Source organism: Pantherophis guttatus, chromosome 4 (genome assembly GCF_059756535.1).
Source record: "Pantherophis guttatus breed Tessera chromosome 4, ASM5975653v1, whole genome shotgun sequence".
In the NCBI taxonomy this organism is placed as follows: Eukaryota; Metazoa; Chordata; class Lepidosauria; order Squamata; family Colubridae; genus Pantherophis; species Pantherophis guttatus.
In genome coordinates, this window is record NC_142066.1 from 92,674,325 (window position 1) to 92,689,136 (window position 14,812).

At 44.9% G+C, this 14,812-nt stretch overlaps 1 protein-coding gene across 4 annotated transcripts in view; it reads left to right on the forward strand.

Moving 5' to 3' along the window:
• The window catches only part of GLB1 (galactosidase beta 1), a 196,346-nt gene that overhangs the window by 53,053 nt on the left and 128,481 nt on the right, over positions 1-14,812 (forward strand). For 3 of the 4 annotated variants that reach the window (XM_034404139.3, XM_034404140.3, XM_034404141.3), the window contains one exon: positions 12,692-12,861. In XM_034404139.3, the coding sequence (XP_034260030.3) occupies positions 12,692-12,861 (170 nt within the window). Of the gene's footprint in view, positions 1-11,848; positions 11,997-12,691; positions 12,862-14,812 lie in introns of all 4 variants that reach the window. The other variant, XM_060683667.2, reaches the window with a different exon arrangement.

Genomic DNA, 14,812 nt, shown 5'->3' on the forward strand with positions numbered 1-14,812 from the left:
GATTGTCAAAGTCATTGTTGCCATTTCTTTCAGCGTTATCTTTTGTTCTTTTATGATTTTCTCAATATTTTTCCAAATGACCGTTCAATAATTTTGCCCCTATTTGCTCTATCAATTCCTCTTCTTAAATCTATTAAGAAATTTGCTATCTTAATTAATTAGGATCAATTCCTCAATTCATCAAAATATCTTCCTTAAATCAAATCTTATAAATGTTGTAATTATTGTATAGCTAAATTCAGATCTTAACCCTTAATATAAGGGTTAATATAAGTAAATTAATAAATGCTGCAAATAATTCTTATATGTCAATATTCAAAACTTGATATATGAAGTTAATATAGATAAATTAATAAATATTGTCTATAGAAATAAGTAATCTAAAATAAATAAATGTAGATAAATATAACTAGATAGGTATAAATTTAAATAACTATATATATAAATATGAATATAATAGATGTGATTATATAATTAATTTGTTAATTTTATATCCGAGTCCTTATAAATAAATATATAAATATATAAATATACTTAATAGCAGCAAGATAAGATCAGCGTTTGAATTCTATACTCTATATTCCTTAACCATTTATAATTAATTCTCATTAATACTATTGTTCAGGAGATAATCAAAGTTCCAATATTAGAGATCCAATTAATCAGTTAATCAAAAGACGTGGAAAATGGAAATCAGAATGTCACCAATTATATATATCTTTAGTTGTACATGAGTAATGTCAGCCAAATCATAAACCTTCTTCTCTCTGCCCTCCACCTGCTCCCAATACGTTCCGGCAGTTCTCTATGGTGGATCCTGCTCCTAGATCGTCCTCTTGTCAATCTTCTGCTAACTCCTTCCTTCGGCTCAATGATGGCTGCACTTCCTGTTTCTCTACGGTACTCACAAGAATAAAAGTTCAAAGGATCAGAAGCTCAGTCTCTTGTTTATTTTTCGCTCCGCTTTTAATCACAGCGCCAGCCGCATCAACACTCGTCTTCCTCTCCCTCTCACCACGACCTCCAGAGCTCTTTATACAAGTAAAACTACTCCCTGCGTATTCCTGGCCGGCTTGCCGGGTCTCCGCCAATACAATCCGCTCCCCCTCTCCGTCGCCGCCTCACACCATCGAGCACTCCTCACCCGACTCCGCCGACCTCTCTCTCCACGCCAAACGCCTCAAAGTATGGAAAAGTGGTATCCAATCTGGCACGGCACCTCAGATCTTCCTCTTAGCTCCCGTCTTTTTTGCTGGCTATTGCGGCTTCAGGCCAGCCATCAGATGGCCGGCTCACCGCGTTGGCTTGACAGAGCTGCCAGGTCCAGCGGGGGGTGGTTGCGCCCCACACTCTCGTTCGCCCAGCTCTCTCTCTTGTCCGCAGGTCTCTCCGGGACCTGCGCCCCTAAAGGGTCCCCAAAATGCGGTGATAAGGGGTGTAGGGGAGCAGCGATCGCTCACCCAACACCCTGTTGCCTCAAGTCGCCAAACGGAAGTCCTCCTGTTCAACATTTATGTGAAGCCCCTGGGTGAGATCATCCGTGGTTTTGGGGTGGAGTGTCAACTGTATGCAGATGACACGCAGCTGTACATTTCTACCCCAGACCACCCCAATGATGCCCTTGACGTGATGTCCCATTGTCTGGAGGATCTGGATGGGGAGGAACAGGCTCAGACTCAACCCCTCCAAGACTGAATGGCTGTGGTTTCCGGCGCCCTGATATAGCCAACTGATACCATCGCTGGCTAATGGGGAGGAGATCTTGTCCCCCTCAGAGAGGGTTCGCAACTTGGGTGTCCTCCTGGATACGCGGCTGTCTTTAGATGATCATATGACGGCCGTGGCCAGGGGGGCTTTCTATCAGGTTCACCTGATTTCCCAGTTTGGTGTCCTTTCTGGATTGGGATGCCTTACGCACGATCATTCATGCTCTTGTCACTTCCCGTCTGGACTACTGTAACGCTCCCTACATGGGGCTCCCCTTGAGGAGCACCCGGAGGCTCCAACTGGTCCAGAATGTGGCCGCACGAGTGGTTATGTGAGCGACTCGTCGCTCCCGGGTAACATCTCTCTTGCACGAGCTGCACTGGCTCCCAGTGGTCTTCCGGGTGCGTTTCAAGGTGCTTGTCATCATCTTCAAAGCGCTCCATGGCTTAGGACCAGGATACCTACAGGACCGCCTTCTACCACCGAATGCCTCCCACCGTCCGATACGCTCTCACAGAGAGGGCCTCCTCAGGGTGCCGTCGGCCAAGCAATGTCGGCTGGTGACCCCCAGGGGGAGAGCCTTCTCTGTGGGGGTTCCTGCCTTATGGAATGAGCTGCTCCCGGATATAAGAAGGATCCCCGATCTCCGCGCCTTCCGTCGTGCTCTGAAGACTCTATTGTTCAATCAAGCCGGCCTGACCGAATAAATTAATGTTAATGGTTTTTAAATTGGTTTTAAAGGGGTTTTAGCTAAGGGTTTTAATTACGGCCAAATTGCTTTAATTATTTTAACGGTTTTTAATTTTTGTGATGGGTTTGTTTTAATATGGCTGTACACCACCCTGAGTCCTTCGGGAGAAGGGCAGTATAGAAATGTAATAAAATAAATAAATAAATGAAATGGTCCGGGAGACCGGTCAACGATGGCTTTAAGACGGAGACAACAGGTTCCAGTCTCGGGAGTTTCCGGACCCCAAAGCTGGCACATCTCTCCATTCTGGCTCATGGGGGGACTTCAGTGGGCTGGAAGCAGCATGATATTCAGGTGGTCTTTCTTCCAGTCCCATCTCTGGAGTTGGATCAGACTGGCAGCTTTTCCAGGAATCCAACCTCTTGGGCCAAGTGCCTAGCCTTCATGTCATTCTGCAGCTTCAAGGGCTTGTACCACTTTCTCAGAAGGAGAATTCTGGGTTTCGATGAGTCCTTCAGTATCAATCCCCATGGCTCCCTCAGCGATCACTTCTCTCTCTTCCATCTTCGCTGAGTCTTCCTGCCACCCGAGGTTTAGGTGGGCACTGGGGCTCAGCACCCCGGACAGCCCCAGTTGATTGGATAGGATAAATATAACCTCCCCTTTGCATAGGAAACCTGTTACAAGTAGTCAAACATGTTACATATTTGTATCCAATATCACACATGTTCATTTTCAGCACAATGAGGTGAGCTGAAAGACTGACTGGCCCAAGGTCACTTAGCTGGCTTTCATAGCCAAAGTGTCACTTAAATTCATGGTCTCCTGCTTTCTAGTCTCGTGCCTTAACCATTAGAACAAACTAGCATCAGACAGTAGTACTGGAATACTACAGTTTGAAAATCAATATCTCAAATATATAGTTTAGGTGGCCCTAATGGACAGAAGCTTTCCAGAGAAAATTCCAAGGACTGAGGTTTTTATTAGCTTTTGTTAGTTGGGTTGATTTGGAACAGTCCTTAAGAATCAATGAAACAGCTCAAGGAGAAAAAAAAATTAACTAGACTCAAGTACCCATAGAAACCAAACCTGTCTCTAATTGTAAAACAACATTCTCCATTGTGGGTGGAGACAGCAGCCAGGCATGGGTTCTACTTGTCTGTTCAGATTGGTGGACTGAGTATGTCAAGAAGCTAAATCCCGCCCCTGTTGCTAGGGGCCTCCCAGCTTTTGACTCAGTCCGTCAGACTGGATAGTCGTGTGTGTTTGTTTCTCCAGCTCTATAGCCTAATTTCATTTGCTTCTCCATTCAGTTCTGATCTCTGGACTTTGTATTTGACTTCTCCTTGGATCTTGGACTTTTGGACTGGTATCGTTCTCTATTACTGGCAAGTTGTTGGTGTTTTTTCGCCCAGGAAGGGGGCGAAAAAACCCGTAGCTAGCTCTAGCTGGCTCTGTTCTGTTTGTTCCCAGCTCTCTCATTTTTAATATTTTACCACCCTGCTGTTTCTGGATATTCTGGTGTGTGTGTGTTTGTGGAGTTTCGCGCTCCCGGTAGGAACGGGGACGTGGCTAGTCGGAGCTTTGTGCTCCAAACAGCTGGTAGAGGTTTGGTGGAGTTTCGCGCTCCTGCTGACAGAGGTGGCGGCTGTTTGAAGCCTGAGGCTCTGACTCATAGCTCGGCTGAGGAGCTGGTGGCCGCCTGGGATAGGGCGGCCGCTGACGCTTTGGACCGAGTCGTGCCTGTGCAGCCTCCGTCGCCGAGTCCACCTTGTTCCTTGGTTCTCCGAGGAATGAGGGAGATGAAGCACCGGAAAAGACGCCTAGAGGGCAGTTGGAGATCTAGTCGCTCCGAATCTGACTGAACACTGGTAAGGTCTCATATTAAGACCTACCTAGTGGCGATAAAAGCGACAAAATGTAACTATTTTTCCGCTTTTATCGCATCGGCAGATAACCGCCCGGCCGCCCTGTTTAGGGTGACCCGCTCCCTCCTCCATCTGGGAGTGCGGGAGGATCCCTTGCAGGGTCGTGCTGAGGATTTTGTTCAGTATCTGCACGATAAAATCACTCAGATTTGGGAAAGCTTGGTCTCTGACTGGGTAGGTACAGATGGGATGATGGGTACTGGTCTTGGGATTGCCATTTGGGAGGAGTTCGACCCTGTTGTTCCCGAGGATGTGGACAGGATACTGGGGCGGCTGAATGCGACCACATGTTTATTGGACCCGTGTCCCTCCTGGTTGGTGCTGGCCTCCTGGGAGGTTACGCGAGGCTGGCTCCAGGGGATTATCAACGCTTCCTTGAGTGAGGGTGTCTTGCCATCTGCCTTGAAAGAGGCGGTGGTAAGGCCCCTCCTCAAGAAGCCTGCTCTGGATCTGGCTGTTTTGGCTAACTATCATGCGGTCTCCAACATTCTCTTCTTGGTGAAGGTTGTTGAGAGTGTGGTGGCACGACAGCTTCCTGGGTACCTGGATGAAGCTGTCTATCTGGATCCGCTCCAGTCCGGCTTCAGGCCTGGTCACAGCACGGAAACGGCATTGGTTGCGTTGGTGGATGATCTCTGTAGGGCTCGGGATAGGGGTTGCTCCTCTATCCTGGTCCTGTTAGATCTCTCAGCGGCTTTTGATACCATCGACCATGGTATCCTGCTGCGCCGGTTGGAGGGGTTGGGAGTGGGGCACACCGTTTTGCGGTGGTTCTCCTATCTCTCCAACCGGTCGCAGTCAGTGTTGGCAGGGGGGCAGAGGTCGACCCTGAGGCGCCTTGTTTGTGGGGTGCCACAGGGGTCAGTCCTCTCGCCCCTTCTGTTCAACATTTATGTGAAGCCGCTGGGTGAGATCATCTGTGGCTTTGGGGTGGAATTCCATCAGTACGCTGATGATACTCAGCTGTACATCTCCACCCCAGGCCATCCCAACTATGCCCTTGAAGTGATGTCCCGGTGCCTGGAGGCTGTGCGGGTCTGGATGGGGAGTAACAGGCTTCGATTCAACCCTTCCAAGACCGAGTGGCTGTGGCTTCCGGCGTCCCGATATAGCCAGCTGGTGCCATCGCTGGCTATTGGGGGCGTGTTATTAGCCCCCACGGATAGGGCTCGCAACTTGGGTGTCCTCCTGGATGCACGGCTGTCTTTAGAAGAGCATATGACGGCCGTGGCCAGGGTGGCTTTTTATCAGGTTTGCCTGATTCGCCAGTTGTGTCCCTTTTTGGATCGGGACTCCTTACGCACAGTCACTCAGGCGCTCGTCACTTCCCGCCTGGAATACTGCAATGCTCTCTACATGCGGCTCCCCTTGAGGAGCACCCGGAGGCTCCAACTGGTGCAGAATGTGGCCACGCGGGGGATTATGGGAGCGAGGGGGCGCTCCCATGTGACACCTCTCCTGCGTGAGCTGCATTGGCTTCCAGTGGTCTTCCAGGTGTGCTTCAAGGTGTTGGTCACCACCTTTAAAGCGCTCCATGGCATAGGACCTGGGTGTTTGCGGGACCGCCTTCTGCCGCCGATAGCCTCCCAGCGACCAGTACGCTCCCACAAAGAGGGACTCCTCAGGGTGCCATCAGCCAGGCAATGTCGGCTGGCGACCCCCAGGGGGAGGGCCTTCTCTGTGGCAGCTCCTGCCCTCTGGAACGATTTGCCCCCGGAGATACGAAGGATATCGAATCTCCGGGTTTTTCGCTGTGCCCTAAAAACTTTTCTTTTCCATCAGGCAGGGCTGGCGTGAACCCCCCCCCCCTTTTTAGCCTTTTTTAGCTTTTTAAATTGTCAAATGGGTTTTAGTTTCAATGTTTTAAATTTTGGGCCACAGTTATATAATTTTTTAATAATTTTCAATTTTGTATTGGTATGCGTTTTAGTTCTGGCTGTGCACAGCCCTGAGTCCACTAGGAGAAGGGCGGGATATAAATTGAATAAAATAAATAAATAAATAAATAAAATAAAATACACAGTTCCAGTCTCTCGCTGTTCCCTGGAGGCAGGATTGCCCGTGAATTGTTATTTCTGCCTATTGTGTCCTCCCAGCCCTAAGCCACTGGCTTCAGGAGCTTCACGCTCTAGCCATTTTTATTCTGAGGCATTGGCCGGCCATTACGTGGACCTTCGCACTCCTGATAGCGGCGGAGGCTGTCATTTCCACTAGCGCCCGCCATTTTGTTTGCCAATTGGGATCGTAACTGCCTCAGACCGTTGTTGCCCTGGTAATTCGCGCCAAGTTGAACCACTTCTGCAGGAGTCTCATGCTCCCTGATTGATCGGCTGGTGGAGAGCGGCCATTTTGTGAAGGTCTGCACTCCTGTCGTCAGCTTCCCGGTGCTCGCCATTTTAAGGGTTTTTTGCCCATTGGGACAGCATTATAGAGCTCCCCAATTGGGTTGAAGCTGATTTGAATGGCCATTAAAAAGGGCCTGATCCTGATATTTCTATCAGTTGGCCTTGTTGATTACTGGACAGTTGAGGAGTGTTTCCCTTATCCACTTGAGTGGCAATCATTTGAACTTTGCTGTTTTCTGCTGGCTAAACAGACAATTTTAATCACCACATATTTGTGACTTCCCTTGTCACTGGCACATAATAACCTTTTTGGGACAGTTTCTCTACCACTTAATTATGCCTAAGGCCTTGGCCAAATCAAAACATGGCCGGAAGGCCAGAATTGCTGACCAGTTCCTTCCCAATTCTGGGGATGCTGGATCAAAATCTGCTCCAAGGACTGACCCTTTGGACACAGGTCCTAACAAAAAGGACTCAAGTTCCCCCCACAAGCATAAATTTTCTTCTACTACAGACAGGGCGGAAAAACGCAGAGATAAAGTTTTTAAAAAGCTGTGTGACAAGGCTGGCTCGCACCTACCTTTGGTTACAACTCTCAGAGATGATTCTTCTCTGGCCAGGGAGCAGGGTGGGACAACAAGGGGGTCGTTGACTCTGGATCAGATGTCTCTTCAGGACGGCCCAGTGTCCATTCAGCCAGCTTGTCTGTGCGGATCAGCAGTTCCTTTGGTCTCTTTGCCAGTTCTGGACACACTTCCTGCACCCAACAAGGGTCCTTTGCCTCAGTCTTCTTTGAATGCACAGGTTCCTACTGCGGTAGGTCCGTTGCAGGGATAGGGTCACAATTTCCTTTTGCTGGAAAGTATTCAACACATTATTTCCGCTGCTGTTCAGCAATCACTATCAGCTAGATTTCGCCCTCCAAGTCGGGGTGCTTCAGTACAGTCCTTGGCTTCGAATTTTCAGGGTCGAGACTATCGGGACGATGCAGTTTCTATGGGTGATCCTGATTTCCTGGTTCCCTCTCATGCGAGCCGTCTCTCCTGTCTTGAGGAAATGGAATCTCGAGAGGTAGAATTGTCAGAGGATGAGGATCTACTTCCACAGCAACCTGCCTTTTATTGGTCTCTTTCCTCAGGCCATTTTTAACTCCTTGTTACACAAGGCTATTAATACAGCTCAGCTTGGCTCGAGTTCTACAGAAACTGCTCCCTCATCTTCTCACGATGTCATTAATCCTCTCTTTGCGGAGCTGTCAAGGCCAGTGGACTCCATTCCTATTCCGCCGCTATTCCTTGATATTGTTAAAAAACAATGGACAATGCCGGGGTCGGCTCCGGTTCCTTCTTCTACGGATCGGAAGAACTTCAATGTGGCTCCTGCTTTGACCTCTCTTCTCTAGGTCCCGATGGTAGACGCTCCAGTGGCCGCTTTATTACCTAACTCTTCCGTTCCTGGGGATCCGGATGAAGGTCTTTGTTAAGGATATAGTTGTGAGATAACCAGGACTGGTTATGAAGCAGAGCGTAGAGTTTTGCACACAGAAACGGTTCTGAGAGTAATTGTGAATAAACTGCATACAAACTGGTTTTTAAAGTATTTTACTTATAGAGCAATGCAAAATCATAGTCCTTTTACCAATCCAAGTCTTAGCCATGCATAATCAATCCAGAGATACAAAACTTCTTACCGGTTCATAGAACAATACATGAATCATTCAGGAGCAATATTAAAACAGTTCATAAAAGCAGTAATAAATAAACCATGATCAAATTGACCTTGTAAAGAGATCAAAGATATTTACAACATAGCAGCAGGGAACAATATGGTGTAATGTCCACACTGACCACAATCAAGCTCTCCTTAAATACAGTTGCTACAGAGCTCATCCAATCAGGATGCAGAATGACTCAGCAATACTCTTAAAGCTATATTATACATATTCATACTATAAACATATAATGTTGGCTTATATATTTCCTGGCCAACTAGTTAGGCAATGACCATTTCCTAACAGTCTTCGACCAGAGGAGCATCGGGCGGACCAAGTGCTCCAACGCGCTCATCAGGGAGCATCATGGGCGATCCGGTCATCTACAACCGCTTCATTCTTCAATTGTACGACCCTGTTGTGGCTTTGTCAGCTGCAAGATAAACTATCTCCTGGGGACACTAGAGTACAGCAGGACTTAAACAAGATCATTGCAGCGGTCCAATTTTCCCTCAACGCCGCTCGTTTCACTGCCAAGTCCCTAGTATCCTCTGTCACTGCCCGTCGCTTGGTCTGGCTCTGCCATTGACAAGCAGATGCAAGGCACAAGTGGCGTCTTGTGTCTGTTCCCTTTACAGGATCTAAATTGTTCGGTGACCAGTTGGAACCATTTCTTATAGAGACTAAGGATAAGCGAAAGATCCTTCCTACAGCACGATGCAGAGGGGAGTTGAGATTTTTCCCTTATTTCCAGTGCTCACAGTTTCGAGGACCTGAAGGTGTGTCCCGTTTTACTGGGAATTCCCCCCCCCCCAGACAGCGTGGTTACCAAGACACGTCATCACAGGGTAGACCATTTTTGGGTAAGCGGCCCTTTCGTGGGGGAGAAGGTCGTTCATTCCAATGCCATCGCTAGCTGCATTTCTGGTTCTCCCATTGGTGGCAGATTAGCCCTCTTCGCTTAAAGACTAAAGCTTGCACAACATTATTGATGTCCATGGATACTGAACAGCAGGTTACCTTTCCGCCTGATGCAACAGCCCAACAAATTTGGGTCCAATTGGAAAATTGCTACAGGCCTGTTTCAATTGAATCTTCATGTTTGCTCATGTCTGAGTTCCATGGTTTGAGATTGAAACCTGGTGAACAAATTGGAGGACATTTAACCAAACTGAAAGGAATGAGAAAAGAATTGAAAGAGGCTATCTTATTGATGATATTCAAATGATCAGCATTATTATTAACTCATTGAATTATGAATGGAAAGATGCCATTACAAAGATTAATCCAGTGCCTATTGCTCAATGCACAGTGGACCATGTATGCAGACTTTTAACTGAAGAAGCACTCATGTTAGCCACGCCACATTTGCGAGGATCATTCGCATCAAGAGCTCCAGCGAGGCGTCCCTTACGAGGAAGAGCCTACATTCCAAGGATGCCAAGATGCTACATCTGTAATCGTGTGGGACATGCCACCCAGGATTGTCCCCAACGAGTTCCAGCTCCCGTCTCGTACCAGCCCCAAGGAACAGATTCCAGAGGAGGCAGAGGCAGAGGCGGAAGACAAGGTCGTCGTGGTTCCAAGCATGATCTGCAACCTCCACCCACCACATTGGCTTTAACCAACAATCCACAACCTCAACCAGAGTACAACAGATGACTTATGTGGACTTTGGACAGTGGTGCAGCGTTGCATGTTACCTACAGAAAGGAACTTTTCACAGAGATGCACAAGCCTGAACCTGAACTACGTGAACTTTATTCTTTTTCCAATCATCCTTGTCAGGTCAAAGGAAAAGGAACTGTTTATGTTGAAGAGCTTGATGCATTCATTCCTGATGTTTATTATATACCAACAGCAAATAGTAATTTGCTTAGTCAGAGTCACTTGCAGATTTTATAGTCTGCATTTAACAAAGATAGAGGCCTATAGTTTTTGATTTGTTGTGGGTCTGTTTCTTCTTTATGAATCAAAGTGATATATGCCTCAGTCCATGTTTTGGGTATTTCTTTTTTTATCATTACTTCATTCAAAACTTCCAGCATTGGGATCAATAATGATTCTTGTAGCATCCTGTAGTATTCAGCTGGCAGTCCATCCGGACCTGGTGCCTTTCCATTCTTCTGTTTCTTAATTGCCTCAGTTAATTCCATCATCATTATGTTTCTGTCCAATAATTCCTCGACCTCTTTGGGGATTTGTGGTAGTTTAGCTTTTTGTAGATACCTTGCCACTTTATCTTCTTCTATCACATCTTTCTTATACGATTGTGTATAGTATTCCTGAATTATTTTCCCCATCTCTTTATTTCCAAATCTACTTTGTCCTTGATGATCAATTAGTTGCGTTATTTTTCTTGATTCTCTTTCTTTTTTCAATTTATATGCTAACCATCTACCTGATTTATTTGCATTTTCAAAATAATTCTGTTTAGCAGTTCTTATTTTTTGAGCTAATTCTTCCTTCTCTTGTAGATCCATTTTGTGCTTTATAATATCCATTTTAATTTTTACATCTTTCTTACATGGATCTTTCTGGAGTTTTTTTTCAAGTCTTTTATGATAATCTGTCAGTATTTTGAGGGTTTGTCTTTTCTTCACATTTCTTTTCCATGTATAATCAATAATTAATCCTCTGGCAAAGGCTTTCATTGTATCCCAACGATTTTGTGTCGATGTTTCTTTCTTATTCTCCTTAAAAAAAAAGTCCAATTCTCGTTTCATTATCTGTGCAAAGTCTTTCTCTTTTAATATTGTATTGTTCAATGTCTATCTAGATCTGCCTTTTCGACCTTTCCAAATAGCAATCACCGGATTATGATCCGCCCATGTGTTGGTATCTATATTCACTTGTTCAATATTTAAAGTCAATTCCATTGTTGTCCATATCATATCTAATCTGGACCAAGGTAAGTGTCTATCGGAGTAGAAAGTATATTGTCTATTTTTTCCATTTCTCTCCCTCCAAATATCTTTCAAATTTATTTCCTCTATCATTTTAAAAAAGGTCCTCGGCAATATCTTTCTGCTATATCTTGTTGTTCTACTTGTTTTATAGTCCAGTTTTTCATCTACGATTCCATTAAAATCCCCCATCATACAAACATTTTCATACTCCATTTCAATTATCTTATTATGTAATTTCCTGTAGAAGTCACTCTGATTATTGTTAGGGCCATATATTGCTACTAAAAGCAATTTTGTATTGTTGTCAATTAATTCCACAATCAAAATTCTGTCTTCTGAGTCCGCATATTTCTGCTCAGCCATTATGCATAACTCAGCATAACTTTGTTATGTCCCATGCCTGGCTGCTGTCTCCACCCACAATGGAGAGGGGGCGTTTGTCCTACCTGATATGCACCTTCTCGTTGGGTGGAGACAGCAGCCAGCCCCACTCTTTGTCAGTCTGGTTCAACTAACTAACTAACTTACTAACTTTCTTCTTTCTCACACACGTCAAGTGTGTTTTCCATCTTCGCCAAAAGCTGGAAGACCCCTAGCAACAGGGGCGGGATTTAGCTTCTTGACAGACTCAGTCCACCAATCTGAACAGACGAGTACAACCCATGCCTGGCTGCTGTCTCTACCCAACGAGAAGGTGTGTATCAGGTAGGACCAACGTCCCTTCTTGGTGTATCTTGGAACTACAAGTATTGTTCCTATAAATTTGGACTGTACAGCTTTCAGGAAATTAAACTTTGTAAAAATGCAATTTTGAATGCCATAAAGAAGCTGAGAGAGAACCTTAGCAAGAAAAACCATACAAACTACAGAAATAAAATGTTCCTACTTTGAGCAGACTTTTAAGATAGCTAGGGAGCTTTGCTGGGCCATGCTTACCTGATAAGAAAAATGTGCACTCCAAGATTAGGAAGCCTTGAACTGCACCCCCAAGATATTTATAAGAACATGCTTGTTTTATTGGGGTTAATTTGCCATTTATATAACCTTCTTTTGTATTGTCAAACATTAATGCTTTAGCTTTTTGATAATTTACTATAAATTGTTATTTTAGGCAAAAGGAAACCCAAGGATCAAAATCCAATTTTTGTACAGGCACTGAATTTATATTAGTAATGATAGGTTACATTTTTCCAAAATTTAAATACAGTTAAAATGGATGTCTACTGTGGTAGAATTTATGAACACAAATCATCCTGGGGCTGAATGAATTATATTGAACATTAATGTTAACATTAAAATTGACACGGTTTCTAATTGACAAGGGCAATTTTTATATACACAATTATTAAATTATATATTGCCCTCCACTGTTGGCAAATTAAAGTTTTTGTCTTTCATAGGTTACATCCCAGAGAAACTTTGAAATTGATTATGCTCGCAACTGTTTCCTTAAGGATGGGAAACCATTCCGCTACATTTCAGGCAGCATCCATTATGCCCGGATTCCCCGTTTCTACTGGAAGGACCGTCTCTTGAAGATGAAAATGGCAGGCCTTGATGCTGTTCAAATGTAAGTAACACTGAAACTCTCAGACCCCTAAAGACAGGAATTCACCTGAGGTTTATGGTTGCAGTCATTGAAAATGTAGCATCATAAGATGATGATCAGAAATGTCAAATGTTTGCAGTTCAGGTAACAATTATTTTCTTCAATAAAGAATAATAGAGAATATTCTGTTGTCTATATCAGGGGTCCCCAATCCCTGGTCTGTGTCACCAGCACCGGACCATGGTATGCCAACAACTAGGCTGTGCAAACAAACAAGGGCTCATCCATGGGATGCAGGTAGCTCACAAAACCACATCCCCTCCAGTCCTTGGAAGAACTTTCTCCATGGAACTGGTCACTGGTGCCCAAAAGGTTGGGAGCCACTAGTCTGTATAATGCATTTGTTTATCATTTTATTCAGGAACATGCTTTTGGTAAGCCAAAATCAGTTTTTAACAGATTAACAGAGTTAGAAGGGACCTTGTAGGTCATCTAGTCCAACCTCCTGCCAAAGCAGGAGACCCTTTTTGACAAATGGCTTTCCAGTCTTTTCTTGAAAGCCTCCAGTAATGAAGCTCCAACAACTTCCGAAGGCAAACTGTTCCATTGGTTGATTGTTCTCACTGTCAGAAAATTTCTCCTTATTTCTAGGTTCAATCTCTCCTTGGTCAGTTTCCATCCATTATTCCTTGTCTGGCCTTCAGGGGCCTTGGAAAATAGCCTGACCCCTTCCTCTCTGTGGCAGCCCCTCAAATATTGGAACACTGCTATTATGTCTCCCCTGGTCCTTCTCTTCACTAGACTAGCCATGCCCAGTTCCTGTAACCGTTCTTCATATGTTTTAGTCTCCAGTCCCCTAATCATCCTGGTTCCTCTTCTCTGCACTCTTTCTAGAGTCTCAACATCTTTTTTATAGTGTGGTGACCAAAACTGGATGCAGTATTCTAGGTGTGGTCTTACTAAGGCTTAGAGTGGTATTAGTACCTTACTTGATCTTGATTGTACCCCTTTGTTAATACAATTTAGGATTGCATTGGCTTTTTTGGCTGCCACCACACAGTGCTAACTCATATTTAACTGCTTATCCACTAAGACTCCAAGATCCCTCTCATAGTTACTGCTATTAAATCTGGTTTCACCTAGTCTATATGTATACTTTGGGTTTTTCAAGCCTAAGTATAAGACTTTTCTCTACATTGAATTCCATTCTGTTAGATAGGGCCCAGTGTTCAAGTCTGTCAAGTTCCATCTGGATCTAGGGTGTTAGCTATTCCCGCAAATTTGGTAAGCTCTCCTTCTATTCCCTCATCTAAGTCGTTTATGAAGATATTGAAAAATACTGGGCCTAAGACGGAACCTTGTTGTATCCCACTGCTTATTTCCCTCCATGTAGATATAGACCCATTAAGGACTATTAGTTGTGTGTCAGATGTGCTTCCTTCAAATTCCAGGAAAGAATGACCCAAACTCCATTGTTTATAGAGAAAGGTACTTTTACTAGAAAATGAAGTGAACGCAACCAAAGGAAAGCAGAATCTAAGGCAATAAGTGTGAAAATTGCATATAGAAAGCATCCCCTCCCACTGTCTACCGTAAATCATCCAATCCAAAGGTCTCCGAGGGGTCAGGTGGAAACACACATCTGGCAGCGTCATCAATCAGGAATGCCACGACCGTTGACCCAACGGCAGCTTCAAAGATACAGTCCGGTGGCTTAACTATCGCTTTCGATTCTTCCAGCACGCTTCCCCCCCCATGCTACCTAGCTCTCCCCCCTCCCGTTACTATGGCAGCCAAAGCAGTAAAGGCGGAGGCTGACATTTGGCCCCTCTGCAGAAGAGATTTTAGTCCTAAATAGGGAAAGAGAAAAGAACACAACACAGAAATTAGGGTTTATCAGGATATTTCGTGTGAAACAACTGAACTTTCTTTGGCGCCCGGACATCACATTTATTTACCCATTCAGCTTGAG